The sequence below is a fragment of the Geotrypetes seraphini genome, chromosome 3, assembly GCF_902459505.1.
Source record: "Geotrypetes seraphini chromosome 3, aGeoSer1.1, whole genome shotgun sequence".
Taxonomy (NCBI): Eukaryota; Metazoa; Chordata; class Amphibia; order Gymnophiona; family Dermophiidae; genus Geotrypetes; species Geotrypetes seraphini.
In genome coordinates, this window is record NC_047086.1 from 345,893,391 (window position 1) to 345,906,870 (window position 13,480).

At 49.5% G+C, this 13,480-nt stretch overlaps 1 protein-coding gene across 2 annotated transcripts in view; it reads left to right on the forward strand.

The window, feature by feature from the left end:
- UTP25 (UTP25 small subunit processor component) overlaps positions 1 to 13,480 on the forward strand; it is a 54,049-nt gene that overhangs the window by 26,849 nt on the left and 13,720 nt on the right. For both annotated transcript variants that reach the window (XM_033937057.1, XM_033937058.1), the window contains exons 8-9: positions 1,476 to 1,678; positions 9,918 to 10,100. In XM_033937057.1, coding sequence (XP_033792948.1) covers positions 1,476 to 1,678; positions 9,918 to 10,100 — 386 coding nt within the window. The remainder of the gene's footprint in view (positions 1 to 1,475; positions 1,679 to 9,917; positions 10,101 to 13,480) is intronic.

A 13,480-nucleotide genomic window follows, 5' to 3' on the forward strand; every position in this document is an offset into this window, starting at 1 on the left:
CCTTAGGTGTCTGAGCCAATCAGGGCCTTAGGCTCCTCACTCTGTATCCCGGGATATAAGGAGGAGGAGGAGTCTAAGTCCCTGATTGGCTTGACTGAATCAATCAGAGCCTTAGGCTCCTCGCCCCTTGCATCCCAGGATACAGAGGGAGGAGCCTAAGGCCCTCCCCGTGCATCACATGATGCACCAGGAAGGGGAAGGCATGCCATTTTGGACAGTCAGGCCTCAGAGGAGTAGTGGCAAAGCATCCCTCCTGCTTCCAACTTCCTGGAAAGGTACAGTGGGGGAGAATTCGGGGAACCTCCGGTGGCAGGAAGAAGTGGGCATCCCTCCTGCCAATTTTTGCTGGGGGGAGGATTTCTGGTGCAGTGTTCGGTGGGGAGGGGTGGGGGTTTTTTTTGGGGGGAGTTGTTTTTTTAAATGGGGCAGATATTGTGCATATGTAACACACAGCATCTGTGCCCATTAAAAAAAAAAAGGTTTCCTGCTGCAAACAGCTGATTGGTAGGAGGTTGCTTTCGGGGCTTCCCCTGCCTCTCAGCTGTTCAGGCTTCCCCTGTTGGCTCTGCGCATGTGTGAGAGTCGCTCTCATATCGATCAATCGGACAGCAGAGTTGAAGATTATGACAAACTTCCATGTAAATCATTTGCACTTTTTAGTTCATGATTAGCTTTTTTTGAATCAGCCCAAAATCGGATTAGAGCAGACCCATACAGTCTTACCGACCCTCTTCAGTACATCTAAATTCTAGTCGTAGCTGAACATAAGAACATAAGAAATGCCTCTACTGGGTCAGACCATGAGGTCCATCGTGCCCAGCAGTCCGCTCACGCGGCGGCCCAACAGGTCCAGGACCTGTGCAGTAATCCTCTATCTATACCCCTCTATTCCCTTTTCCAGCAGAAAGTTGTCCAATTCCCTCTTGAACCCCAGTACCGTACTCTGCCCTATCACGCCCTCTGGAAGCGCATTCCAGGTGTCCACCACACGCTGGGTAAAGAAGAACTTCCTAGCATTCGTTCTGAATCTGTCCCCTTTCAACTTTTCCGAATGCCCTCTTGTTCTTTTATTTTTTGAAAGTGTGAAGAATCTGTCCCTCTCTACTCTCTCTATGCCCTTCATGATCTTGTAAGTCTCTATCATATCTCCTCTAAGTCTTCTCTTCTCCAGGGAAAAAAGTCCCAGCTTTTCCAATCTCTCAGCGTATGAAAGGTTTTCCATCCCTTTTATCAGACGTGTCGCTCTCCTCTGAACCCTCTCGAGTATCGCCATAAAGTCTGAGTCTGAAGCAGAACATGGCAGTAAAAGGTAAAATGTTCTGAGGTTGGTGTTGGATTCTTTTCACATTGTGGTTGCAACGGACAGGAAGTAATTCAGTGTCATCTGAGACCATGCCACAGCACACAAGCAAATATAAACCTATGATTTACCTTATAGAATTACCTTATACCTCTGTTCTGTTTTTGTTGACCAGGGCTTGCTGTTTTACAGAAAAGTATGAGATTATATTCACCATTTTACTCCTCGGACATCATCATTGCCTCTCCCCTTGGTTTGAGAACAATTATTGGAGCAGAGGGAGAGAAGAAAAGGGACTTTGACTTCCTGTCTTCTATTGAAATACTGATCATTGATCAAGCAGACATTTACCTAATGCAGAACTGGGAACATGTTCTGGTAATACCTTTTTAAACTACCTTCTTTTAGGACTTCACTAATGTCTGTCATTTGACACAGGTTCCTTTATTGTGGGGGGGTTAGAGAAAGTGACCCAGACCAGAAGGGAGGAATAGATACTGGACCTACACATGAAGGTGGGGGAATGATAGGGAGAGGAAGAGAGTGAGGTGGGAAGGGAGACAAAACTATTTTTAGATTAACTCTCAAGCAACCAGAAACTACAGTTACATGGCATATACCAATCCCTATGGGTCCCAGATAACTGAGAGTCTACTGTATTTGTATGTTTGTGGGAATATGTGGTGTGAGTGAATTTTGGGATGACAGGGAAAGGGGTGCTGGGCATTTATCTAGGGAATAAGGGATGTGTAGGGTGATGAGTGGTGTGCTGAGGTAAGGGTGCTGTTAATCTCCCACATTCTTCCCTTTCTTCTCTTCCCCATCCTGCCCACCCATGAGTTTCTTCTTACCTGCTTCCTATGGTTCTTCCTCTGCTGCTGTAGCCAGCAGCTCTTCTACTTTAACAGGGTGGGACTTGAGCTCCCTATCTTTTGCTTTGTCTCCCAGCCAAGAGCTGAAGTGGAGTCTCCACATTCCAACAGCTGCTCCTGCAACTTGGCGGCCACGTCCTCGTTTCTTGAAGGCAAGGCTTGGGCTTCCTGTCACCAAACTGCTTCTTTCATGGATCTAGACCACCCCCTTTTTTTAATGGCTTATGTTTCTCTCTAAAAAATCAAAAGAACTATATACTATATCTAAACAAGAAAATCATACAAAATCAATAATATAGTATGGACCCTATGATAGAATCACTGCAACACCAACAGAAGTAGAGAAAAAGAGACCTCGGAATACTTGCTGGTGAGCCGATTCCAGGACACATTTTTCCTATTTTCTTTTTTTCTTGTTTGGTTTTTGTTATGTTGCGGTGGTTCAGCGGACGACATGTTCCAAGGCTTTTGAAATAGCTTTGTGTAAAACAGGGCCACTGTTGAGACTGGCTGGTGGATTTTGATGGTTTTTGCTCCCTAGATCAACTTGAATTTGTTTGGATGGATTTAGTCCTGCTGTACCCCTATGTTTAAGAAAATTATTCTGCAATTTTGAAAGCACATTATTTTGAACATATGTAATTGGTGAAGTGTTTTGAGAGACCAATGACTGTGCTATGCCCCAATTTGCACGACTGGTTGTGCTGAATTATATGGGGTACTTATTCTTGGGTCTCTCCTTCTCCACTTCTGTTGGTGCTGCAGTGATTCTATCATAGGGGTCCGTACTATATTATTGATTGTGTTTCTCTCTACCATATATATCTATTGAGATTTATAAACCATCTTAATGAAGAGATTCACTCAAGGCGGGGTACCAGTGTGGTACAAACCTGATTGCTTAAGCGTATGCAAACAAATGTGTACCAATGTACAAGAGAGATAACTTCATAATAGGCAATTTGCTTTTGTGTAAAATATGCCTAAAAGTCTCAATTATTTTAGGTAACTGGGTCAAAAATTTGATTGTTATTAATGACGCTGCCAGATTTACCGAGTCTTTGTGGGGGATGGAAAATGGTCTATTATCCCAGGACAAGCAGGCAGGTATTCTCACTAGTGGGTGATGTCATCCGACAGAGCCCCGATACGGGCGTCTCACAAGCATGTCTTGCTTGAAGAAACTCAGAAGTTTCGAGATGCCCGCACCGCGCATGCGCCAGTGCCTTCCCGCCCGATGGTCCGGGCGTGTCTCCTCAGTTCTTTTCTTTCCACGGAGCTGAGAAGTCTTTCTTCAATTCTGCGCTGATTGAACTTCCGTTCTTTTGCCTTCCATAGCCGCGGTTTTGAGTTTCTTTTACTCTTCTCGTGTGTTTTATTTCTTTTCTTTCTTTTTCAAAAAACAACAAATTTCTTCCGGCGACTTCGCCGGGTCGGCCGCATGGCGCAGGCCCCGCTCCTTCGATCTCGCGGCGAAGCTTTTTCGGCCTATGTCCCGGCCAATCACCGGTTTTAAAAAGTGTAGCAAGTGCCAGCGCGCGATTTCGCCGACGGACCCGCATCGACGCTGCCTGCAGTGTCTTGGTCCAGAACATTTACCAAAATCGTGCCGGCCTTGTTCCACACTCACAGTGCGGGCGTTTAAGCGTCGCTGTTTTTTGTGGGAGTCGATGTTCAAGATGGAAGCTGCTCAAGAACCATCCACTTCGACTTCGACTGGTGCTTCACCCTCCCATGCGAAGCCCACCACCGCTCCTGCTGTTCCGGGTCTCCTGAAACCGGCTTCGTTTGTCCCGGTTCCGACCCCATCTTCAGCACCGGTGCCTTCCGTCTCTCAGGTTCAGGTACCGTCTTCCACAATTCCACCCGTGGTTATCAAGGTGCCGAAAGCTTCGAAGCAAAAGCACTCAACCACGAAGGAGCGCGAAGACCTTGCTGGAGAACCCCCTTTCGGTGCGGATCCCTCCATATCGGCTTCGTTGCGGTCCCTTTTGGAAGCTCAATTTGTCGAGCTCATGCAAACCATGGGGCCCAGATTGATTGCCACCATTCAGGGTGACTTCCCGGTTCCGGTCCCGGGGGGCGGACCGCCCCCTCCTCCTTGCCGGTCAACCTCGCTGCTTGGCGAGGAGGAGCGACGTATGGCGGCCGGTCCCTCGAGGAGGGCCTCCTTCAGTGATATGCCTCCTTTAGAGCCCATCACGCCTCCGTTCGAAGAGGCCTGGAATTCCTCTTTGGGTACTTGAAGTCCTGGGCATCGCAAATCGCAGGAAGAGTTCTTCCGCACTCCATACCAGGCCTGGGCTGTGGCTCGAGAGGCGTCGAATCTCCCGCCTCTTCGATCCATGGCCTCGAGTCCCATCTGCTCGCTAGAGGCGTCGTGGGACCATGCTAAGCATCGTCATTCTAGATCCCCCTCCAGACACCGGGAGGGGCATCGGTCCAGGCATTCCTCACGACACTCCTCGAGGCACTCGGAGGTTTCGCCGCAGAAGAAGCAGCCACGCATGGGGTACTCTTCCTCAGACATGTCCCCTCCGCAGGGGCCGGAGTATGAGGAACCATCCACCTCTTATTCTCCCTGTCGCTCCCAGGTCTCTTTGGACCCCGAGGCCTCGACTTCGTCTAGTCCTTCTCGGAGACCGGTGCTGGCGGATCAATTGTCTTTTTCTTCCTTCCTCCGGCAGATGGCGGATGACCTCGACATTACTTTGGACACCGGGTCACGGTACTCCAAGGAATACCTCGACACCATGCATTTGCCTCATCCTCCTGCGGAGTCTCTTCGCCTACCTCTCCACAAACTTCTCGACCAAACATTCATGAGATGTTTTGAGACGCCATACTCCATTCCTGCGGTCCCCGGCAAATTAGATGCTCGATACTGCACAGTCCATCACAAGGGGTTAGAGGGCCCTCAACTTTCCCACCAATCCCTGCTGGTCGAATCGTCCCTCAAGCAGTCTCATCCGTCCCAGGTGTACGCCTCGGTACCTCCAGGGCGTGAGGGCAGGACCATGGACAAGTTTGGCAGGCGGATATACCAGAACTCGATGATGGCTTCGAGAGTTCTTAATTATATGTTCCATTTTGCTTCTTATTTGGAGTTCTTCCTGCTTGTGCTTCGGAAGTTCACTCCTTACATTGAATCTCAGGCTCGCTTCGAGTTTGAAGAAGTTGTTGCTTCGCTGTCCCAGCTGCGCCTTCAACTGATGCAGTCCTCCTATGACGCCTTCGAGCTCTCGGCTCGAGCTGCTGCCTGCTCCGTGGCCATGCGTTGTCTGGCCTGGCTTCGCACCATTGACATGGACCCGAACCTCCAGGACAGGCTGGCCAATGTTCCTTGTGCGGGAGCGGATTTATTTGACGAGTCTATCGAGACTGTGACGAAGAAGCTCTCTGACCATGAAAAATCTTTTCAGTCTATTCTTCGGCCTAAGCCTAAGCCTCAACAGTCTCGACCTGCCAGGCCGCCCTTGATCTATCAGAGGCGTTACACTCCGAGGCAAGCTCCAGCTGCCAGGCAGCCTGCTAAACGACAGCCTCTGCAAAAGGCTCCGCAGAAGCCTTAACCGTCTAATGTCCCTAAGGCCACTCAGCCTTTTTGACTCTCTCTTAGGGAGCATGACCGACCTCGTTCTGCCATCCCCTGTTTTCCCCATTGGGTGTCGCCTCCATCATTTTTTCCATCAATGGATGGCCATTACCACCGACCTCTGGGTCCTTACCATCATCAAGGAAGGGTACTCTCTGCAATTCCATCGGGTCCCCCCGGACCACCCTCCAAGAGAGTATCTTTCAAACTTGACTCAGACCGCCCTTCTTCTTCAGGTAGCTCAAGCTTTGCTCCGGCTTCGTGCCGTCGAGCCGGTCCCTGTGGACCAGCACAACCGGGGGTTTTACTCCCGGTACTTCCTTGTCCCGAAGAAGACGGGTGACCTGCGACCCATTTTGGACCTCAGGGTCCTCAACAAGTTCTTGGTCAAAGAGAGATTTCGCATGCTGACCCTAGCTTCTCTCTATCCCCTCCTCGAGCAGAACGACTGGTTATGCTCTCTAGATCTCAAGGAGGCCTACACTCACATTCCCATTCATCCGGCCTCTCGCACGTTCCTCAGGTTTCGGGTGGGACATCTACATCTGCTGTATCGAGTGCTTCCATTCGGCCTATCCTCGTCTCCCAGAGTCTTCACGAAGTGTCTGGTAGTGGTGGCTGCGGCACTCCGGAACAGAGGTCTTCAGGTATTTCCCTACCTCGACAACTGGCTCATCAAGGCCCCCTCGGCTCCGGAGGTCATCTCGGCGACCCTGGCCACTATTTACTTCCTGCAGAGTTTGGGCTTCGAGATCAACTTCCCCAAATCTCATCTGCAGCCTACCCAGTCTCTCCCATTCATCGGAGCAGTCCTGGACACCATTCGACTCAGAGCATTCCTTCCTCCTCAACGCATGGATGCTCTTCTTCATCTCTGCCAGTCTGTGTCTTCTCGCCAGTCCATCTCAGCGAGACACATGATGGTCCTCCTGGGCCACATGGCCTCTACATGTGACGCCTTTTGCCAGACTCCATCTCAGAATTCCTCAGTGGACCCTGGCTTCTCAATGGACTCCGGTGTCAGACCCGTTGACTCGGCACATCATAGTCACTCCTGCTCTTCGGCAGTCTCTACTTTGGTGGATGACCTCTTCGAATCTATCCAGAGGTTTGCTGTTTCACACTCCTCCCCACCAGAAGGTTCTCACAACCGATTCATCGACCTATGCCTGGGGAGCTCATCTGGACGATCTTCGCACTCAGGGATTCTGGACCAGTGCGGACCGGCTCCATCAAATCAATCTTCTGGAGCTCAGAGCCATCTTCAATGCTCTTCAAGCTTTTCAACATCTGCTTCACAACATGGTGGTCCTCATTCGCACAGACAATCAGGTCGCCATGTATTATGTCAACAAGCAGGGGGGCACGGGCTCGGCCTCCCTCTGCCAGGAAGCTCTCAGAGTCTGGGATTGGGCGGTTCGCCACAATGCCTTCCTCAAAGCTGTCTACATTCAGGGGAAGGACAATGTCTTGGCAGACAACCTGAGTCGTCTTCTCCAGCCTCACGAATGGACACTCCATTCCAAGTCCCTTCATCAGATATTTGCACAGTGGGGGACGCCTCAGATAGACCTCTTTGCGGCTCCCCACAACTTCAAGCTGCCTCAATTCTGCTCCAGGATCTACACTCCTCATCGTCTCGAGGCAGATGACTTTCTGCTGGATTGGGGGAATCGCTTTCTGTATGCGTTTCCTCCCTTTCCTCTCATTCTAAAGACTCTGGTCAAGCTGAAGTCCGACCATGCCACCATGATTTTGATCGCTCCTCGGTGGCCCAGACAACCTTGGTTCTCCCTTCTACTTCAACTCAGCAGCAGGGAGCCATTCCTTCTTCCAGTGTTTCCTTCACTGCTTACTCAGCATCAGGGATCTCTGCTTCATCCCAACCTGCAGTCTCTCCACCTGACAGCTTGGTTCCTCTCAACGTAACTCCTCACCAGTTTTCCCAAGTGGTGAGAGATGTCTTGGAGGCTTCCAGGAAGCCTGCTACTTGACATTGCTACTCCCAAAAATGGACTAGATTTTCTTCATGGTGTGTTTCCAATTCTAAGGAGCCTCAGCGAGCCTCCCTATCCTCTGTTTTGGACTATCTTCTACACCTGTCTCAGTCTGGTCTCAAGTCTACGTCTATACGAGTCCACCTGAGTGCTATTGCGGCTTTCCATCGGCCTATACAAGGGAAACCTCTCTCTGCTCATCCTGTGGTTTCCAGATTTATGAAAGGACTTTTCCATGTCAATCCTCCTCTCAAACCTCCTCCAGTAGTTTGGGATCTCAATGTTGTCCTTTCTCAGCTTATGAAACCTCCTTTTGAGCTTCTCAACAAGGCTCCACTAAAGTTTCTCACTTGGAAAGTGGTTTTTCTGGTGGCCCTCATGTCAGCTTGCAGGGTCAGTGAGCTTCAGGCCTTGGTGGCGGATCCTCCTTTCACAGTATTCCATCATGACAAGGTGGTCCTCTTCACTCATCCGAAATTCCTGCCTAAAGTGGTCTCTGAATTTCATCTCAACCAATCCATAGTTCTTCCTGTGTTTTTTCCAAAGCCTCATTCTCTTCCTGGAGAATCAGCTCTTCACACTCTGGACTGTAAACGTGCTTTGGCTTTCTACCTGGATCGCACCAAGCCACACAGAACTGCTCCTCAACTTTTCGTCTCCTTTGATCCAAGCAAGTTGGGTCGAAGTCATTATGCCACTGTATAGATCCATGGTGAGACCGCACCTGGAGTACTGTGTGCAATTCTGGAGGCCGCATTACCGCAAGGATGTGCTGAGACTGGAGTCGGTCCAGAGAATGTCCACCAGGATGATCTCGGGACTCAAAGAGCTCCCGTACAAGGAGCGGTTAGGGAAATTGCAGCTCTACTCACTCGAGGAACGTCGAGAGAGGGGAGATATGATCGAGACATTCAAGTATCTCACGGGCTGCATCGAGGTGGAAGAAGACATCTTCTTCTTCAAGGGTCCTGCGGCAACAAGGGGGCATTCGTGGAAAATCAGGGGCGGGAAACTGCACAGTGACACTAGGAAGTTCTTCTTCACTGAAAGGGTGGTTGATCGCTGGAATGGTCTTCCACTTCAGGTTATTGAAGTCAGCAGTGTGCCAGATTTTAAGGCCAGATGGGATAGACATGTGGGATCTATCCGCAAAGATAGATAGGGAGGGTCACTGGGGTGGGCAGACTTGATGGGCCGTGGCCCTTATCTGCCGTCTATTTCTATGTTTCTATGACCTGTCTTGAAGCGCACCATCTCCAACTGGATGGCGGCTTGTATCTCTTTCTGCTATGCCCAGGCTGGATTACCCCTTCCCTGTAAGGTCACAGCCCATAAGGTCAGAGCAATGGCAGCCTCTGTAGCCTTCCTCAGATTGACACCGATTGCGGAAATTTGTAAGGCTGCCACTTGGTCCTCGGTTCATACATTCACCTCTCATTATTGTCTGGATACGTTCTCCAGAAGGGATGGACAGTTTGGCCAAACAGTGTTACAAAATTTATTCTCCTAAGTTGCCAACTCTCCCACCATCCCATTGAGGTTAGCTTGGAGGTCACCCACTAGTGAGAATACCTGCCTGCTTGTCCTGGGATAAAGCAATGTTACTTACCGTAACAGTTGTTACCAGGGACAGCAGGCAGCTGTTCTCACGTCCCACCCACCTCCCCTGGGTTGGCTTCTCTGCTAGCTACCTGAACTGAGGAGACACGCCCGGACCATCGGGCGGGAAGGCACTGGCGCATGCGCGGTGCGGGCATCTCGAAACTTCTGAGTTTCTTCAAGCAAGACATGCTTGTGAGACGTCCGTATCAGGGCTCTGTCGGATGACATCACCCACTAGTGAGAATAGCTGCCTGCTGTCCATGGATAACAACTGTTATGGTAAGTAACATTGCTTTTTGCACTCTTCTCTGAGGCATTGTGAGACTGCACATCCTAACCCCTGAGGATATCCTTCAATTGGTGCATTTATCTCTACTCCTTTCTAACTCTGAAATCATACCAGCTAAACTAAAACTAGTGTGTTCTGTCCTGTGAGAAAAGCTAGAGAAGGATAAAAACTTACTCATTGCTCTTGCAGTTTGCTGTATTTTGTTGTTGAAATGTATATTTAAGCTAGTAAGTAACCAATTGACATGGAATTTCTTTTAAAGCACCTGATGCATCATCTGAACCTGCAACCTTTAGATTCCCACGGGGTGGATTTCTCACGTGTGCGTATGTGGAGTCTTAGTAATTGGTCCAAGTATTATCGACAAACACTGCTATTTAGTTCTCTTCAAGACCCCCAGATTAACTCCATTTTCAACAAACATTGCTTCAATTATAAAGGACAGGTAAGCTTTTAGGTGTATTCAGAACTTGTACCATATTAACATAAGCTAAGGGCAAAATTTACTATGGCTTTAACCATCATTTTTTGTCCATGATCTCAAGGCAATTTTAACCATTATAAAGTTAAACTAACATGTATTCACTAGAGGTAGGTCTTATCAGGCAAATCTGATCAATTTCTTTGACTGGGTGACCAAAGAATTGGGTAAAGGGAGTGCACTAGATGTGGTGTGTTTAGATTTTAGCAGTGTACCATACAGACGTCTAATAAATAAACTGAGTGCTCTTGGGATGGGCCCCAAAGTAATGGGCTGGGTCAGGAACTGGTTAAGTGGAAGTTGACATAGGGTAGTGGTCAATGGAGATTGCTCCGAGGAAAGGAATGTTGCCAGCAGTGTGCCTCAAGGTTCTGTTCTTGGGCCTGTTCTTTTTAACATTTTTATAAACAATATTGCTGAAAGGCTGTCAGGTAAGATTTGCCTCTTTGCAGATGATACCAAAACCTGCAATAAAGTAGACACCCAGAATGAAGTGAGTAGCATGAAGAGAGGCATATCGAAGCTTGAAGAATGGTCTGAAATTTGGCAGCTAAAATTTAATGCTAAGAAATGCAAGGTCATGCATTTGTGCTGCAAAAATCCAAGGGAATGGTGCAGTTTAGGGGGTGAAGAACTTATGCGCATGACAGAAGAGCGAGATATGGGTGGGATATTATGTGATGATCTTAAGGTGGCCAAACAGGTTGAAAAGGTGATGGCGAAAGCTAGAAGGGTGCTTAGGGAGTGGTATGACCAGTAGGAAAAAGGAGGTATTGATGCCCCTGTATAAGAAGACTCTAGTTAAACCTCATTTAGAATATTGTGTACAAATCTGGAGGTTGCACCTTCAAAAAGATATAAAAAGGATGGAGTTGGTCCAGAGGAAGGCTACTGAAATGGTGCTTGGGGACATATGGGGACAGACTTAAAGATCTCAATCTGTATACTTTGGAGGAAAGGTGGGAGAGGGGAGATATGATAAGAGACGTTTAAATACCTGCGGGGTGTAAATGCGCATAAGTCGAGTCTCTTTCAATTGAAAGGAAGCTCTGGAATGAGAGGGCATAGGATGAAGTTAAGAGGAGAAAGGTTCAGGAGTAATCTAAGAAAATACTTTTTTACAGAAAGGGTGGTAGATGCATGGAACAAACTCTTGGAAGAAGTGGTGAAGACTGTATCTGAATTCAAGAAAGTGTGAGATAGGCACATGGGATCTATTAGAGGAAAAGATAATGGTTACTGTGGATGGGCAGACTGGATGAGCCATTTGGCCTTTATCTGCCATCATGTTTCTACGTTTCAGAATAGAGGCAGTTGCAAGAAGTGCTACTTAGATGGTAATGAGTTTGTACCAAAATCTTTATGAAAAAAACGGGATCCGGAAGGTTCGCCCCCCACATTTCGCCCCCAGCAATTCGCCCCCCACATTTCGCCCCCAGACACATTTCGCCCCCACACATTTCGCCCCCACACATTTCGCCCCCCGGATGTTTCGCCCCCACACATTTCGCCCCCACACATTTCGCCCCCACACATTTCGCCCCCAGCAATTCGCCCCTCACATTTCGCCCCCCACATTTCGCCCCCACACATTTCGCCCCCAGCAATTCGCCCCTCACATTTCGCCCCCCAGGTATTTTTCGCCCCCACACATTTCGGATCGCAAATCCTTACCTCACGGGCCCTCAGTCCAGCTGCTGGTGTGCGCGAGCGAAGCCAAGGGGGGGAGGGAGTCGAAGTCTGGCCCCGCCCCCGGGCTTTCCCCTTTTTCGTCCGCGATCCGCTAGGACATGAAGGGGGATCGGGGCTTGGTAACTGCACCAACTTAAAATAAAAGAGACCCAAAATTAGGCTGCATTTTGTAAAAATTCTCTGCATCTGTTTTGCAGATGCCCACTCCCTCCCTCTATTCTGGCAAGCAGCTCCAGCGTCAGGGTAGTTCCAGCCCCTGCGGTGTCTCCTCCCGACTCTGCTCCATGGCATCACTGTCATCTGACGCCAGGTCCGAGGCGGTGTCTGAATCGCTGGCTTCCTGTGTATTCTTTTTTGCTTTCTTGAATAAAATTGTTTAAAATAAAATTAAAAAAAAAAAAAAAGAATCGAATACAAATATTTGGTACAGCCCTATTTCTGACTTTCTTTTCTAGTAGTTGAGTAAAATACTTTTTGCTGGCATGCCTTAAAGATCAACTTCTAACAGAATCTCCAGTTATTTGAATAATAAGCTGCTTGATTGCTAGATGTCTTGTCAGGTCTGACTTTAGGGGTATGCAACCCATATGGTTGTCCAGAGGACTGCTGGGTTTTTTTTGGGGGGGAGGCATTGGTGACTTTACTGACCACTATGCACTCCTCCCGACTCTGCTCCATGGCATCACTGTCATCTGACGCCAGGTCCGAGGCGGTGTCTGAATCGCTGGCTTCCAGGCATGCCCGAGCTGGATTCACAATAACAGCCCGCCGTTTTTCATCCTCCAGCTGCAGTTGGTTCTCTTGCGTGCCTTCAATGTGCTGAATTACTAGACCAGCGTTTCCTGAACCCTCTCCATTAGGCACATGATCTTGAAAATGTGATGGCTATATTTCCGCCGCGGCCAGACACTGCCCCCCTCCTCCTCCCTGCCCTATCTTCCTACCTCTGCCGATCGTTGGCAAGCTTTCCGAACTCCTGCCCCGCTACTAACCGGTTGCGCGGATCCACTTAGTCCATCTCAGTGGCACGAGCAGCAGCGCGATTTGGCACTGCTTCTCAGCGCTGAGCAGCTTCCTTACTGGCTCCCAAGAATTCTCCCGAGAATTTGGGAGCCAGTAAGGAAGCCGCTCAGCACCAAATTGCGCTGCTGCTCATGGCATTGATTTGGACTAAGTGGATCCGTGCAGCTGGTTAGCAGTGGGGCAGGAGTTTAGAAAGCTTGCGCCTGCCTGCTGCTCTGCCTGCCTCCCTCTGGCCCAAGCCCCGATCCCCCTTCATGTCCTAGCGGATCGCGGGGGCGGGACCAGACTTCGACTCCCTCCCCAGCAGCTGGACTGAGGGCCCGTGAGGTAAGGATTTGCGCTCCGAAATGTGTGGGGGCGAAAAATACCTGGGGGCGAAATGTGGGGGGCGAAATGTGAGGGGCGAATTGCTGGGGGCGAAATGTGTGGGGGCGAAATGTGGGGGGCGAAATGTGAGGGGCGAATTGCTGGGGGCGAAATGTGCGGGGGCGAAATGTGTGGGGGCGAAACATCCGGGGGGCGAAATGTGCGGGGGCGAAATGTGTGGGGGCGAAACATCCGGGGGGCGAAATGTGCGGGGGCGAAATGTGAGGGGCGAATTGCTGGGGGCGAAATGTGGGGGGCGAAAC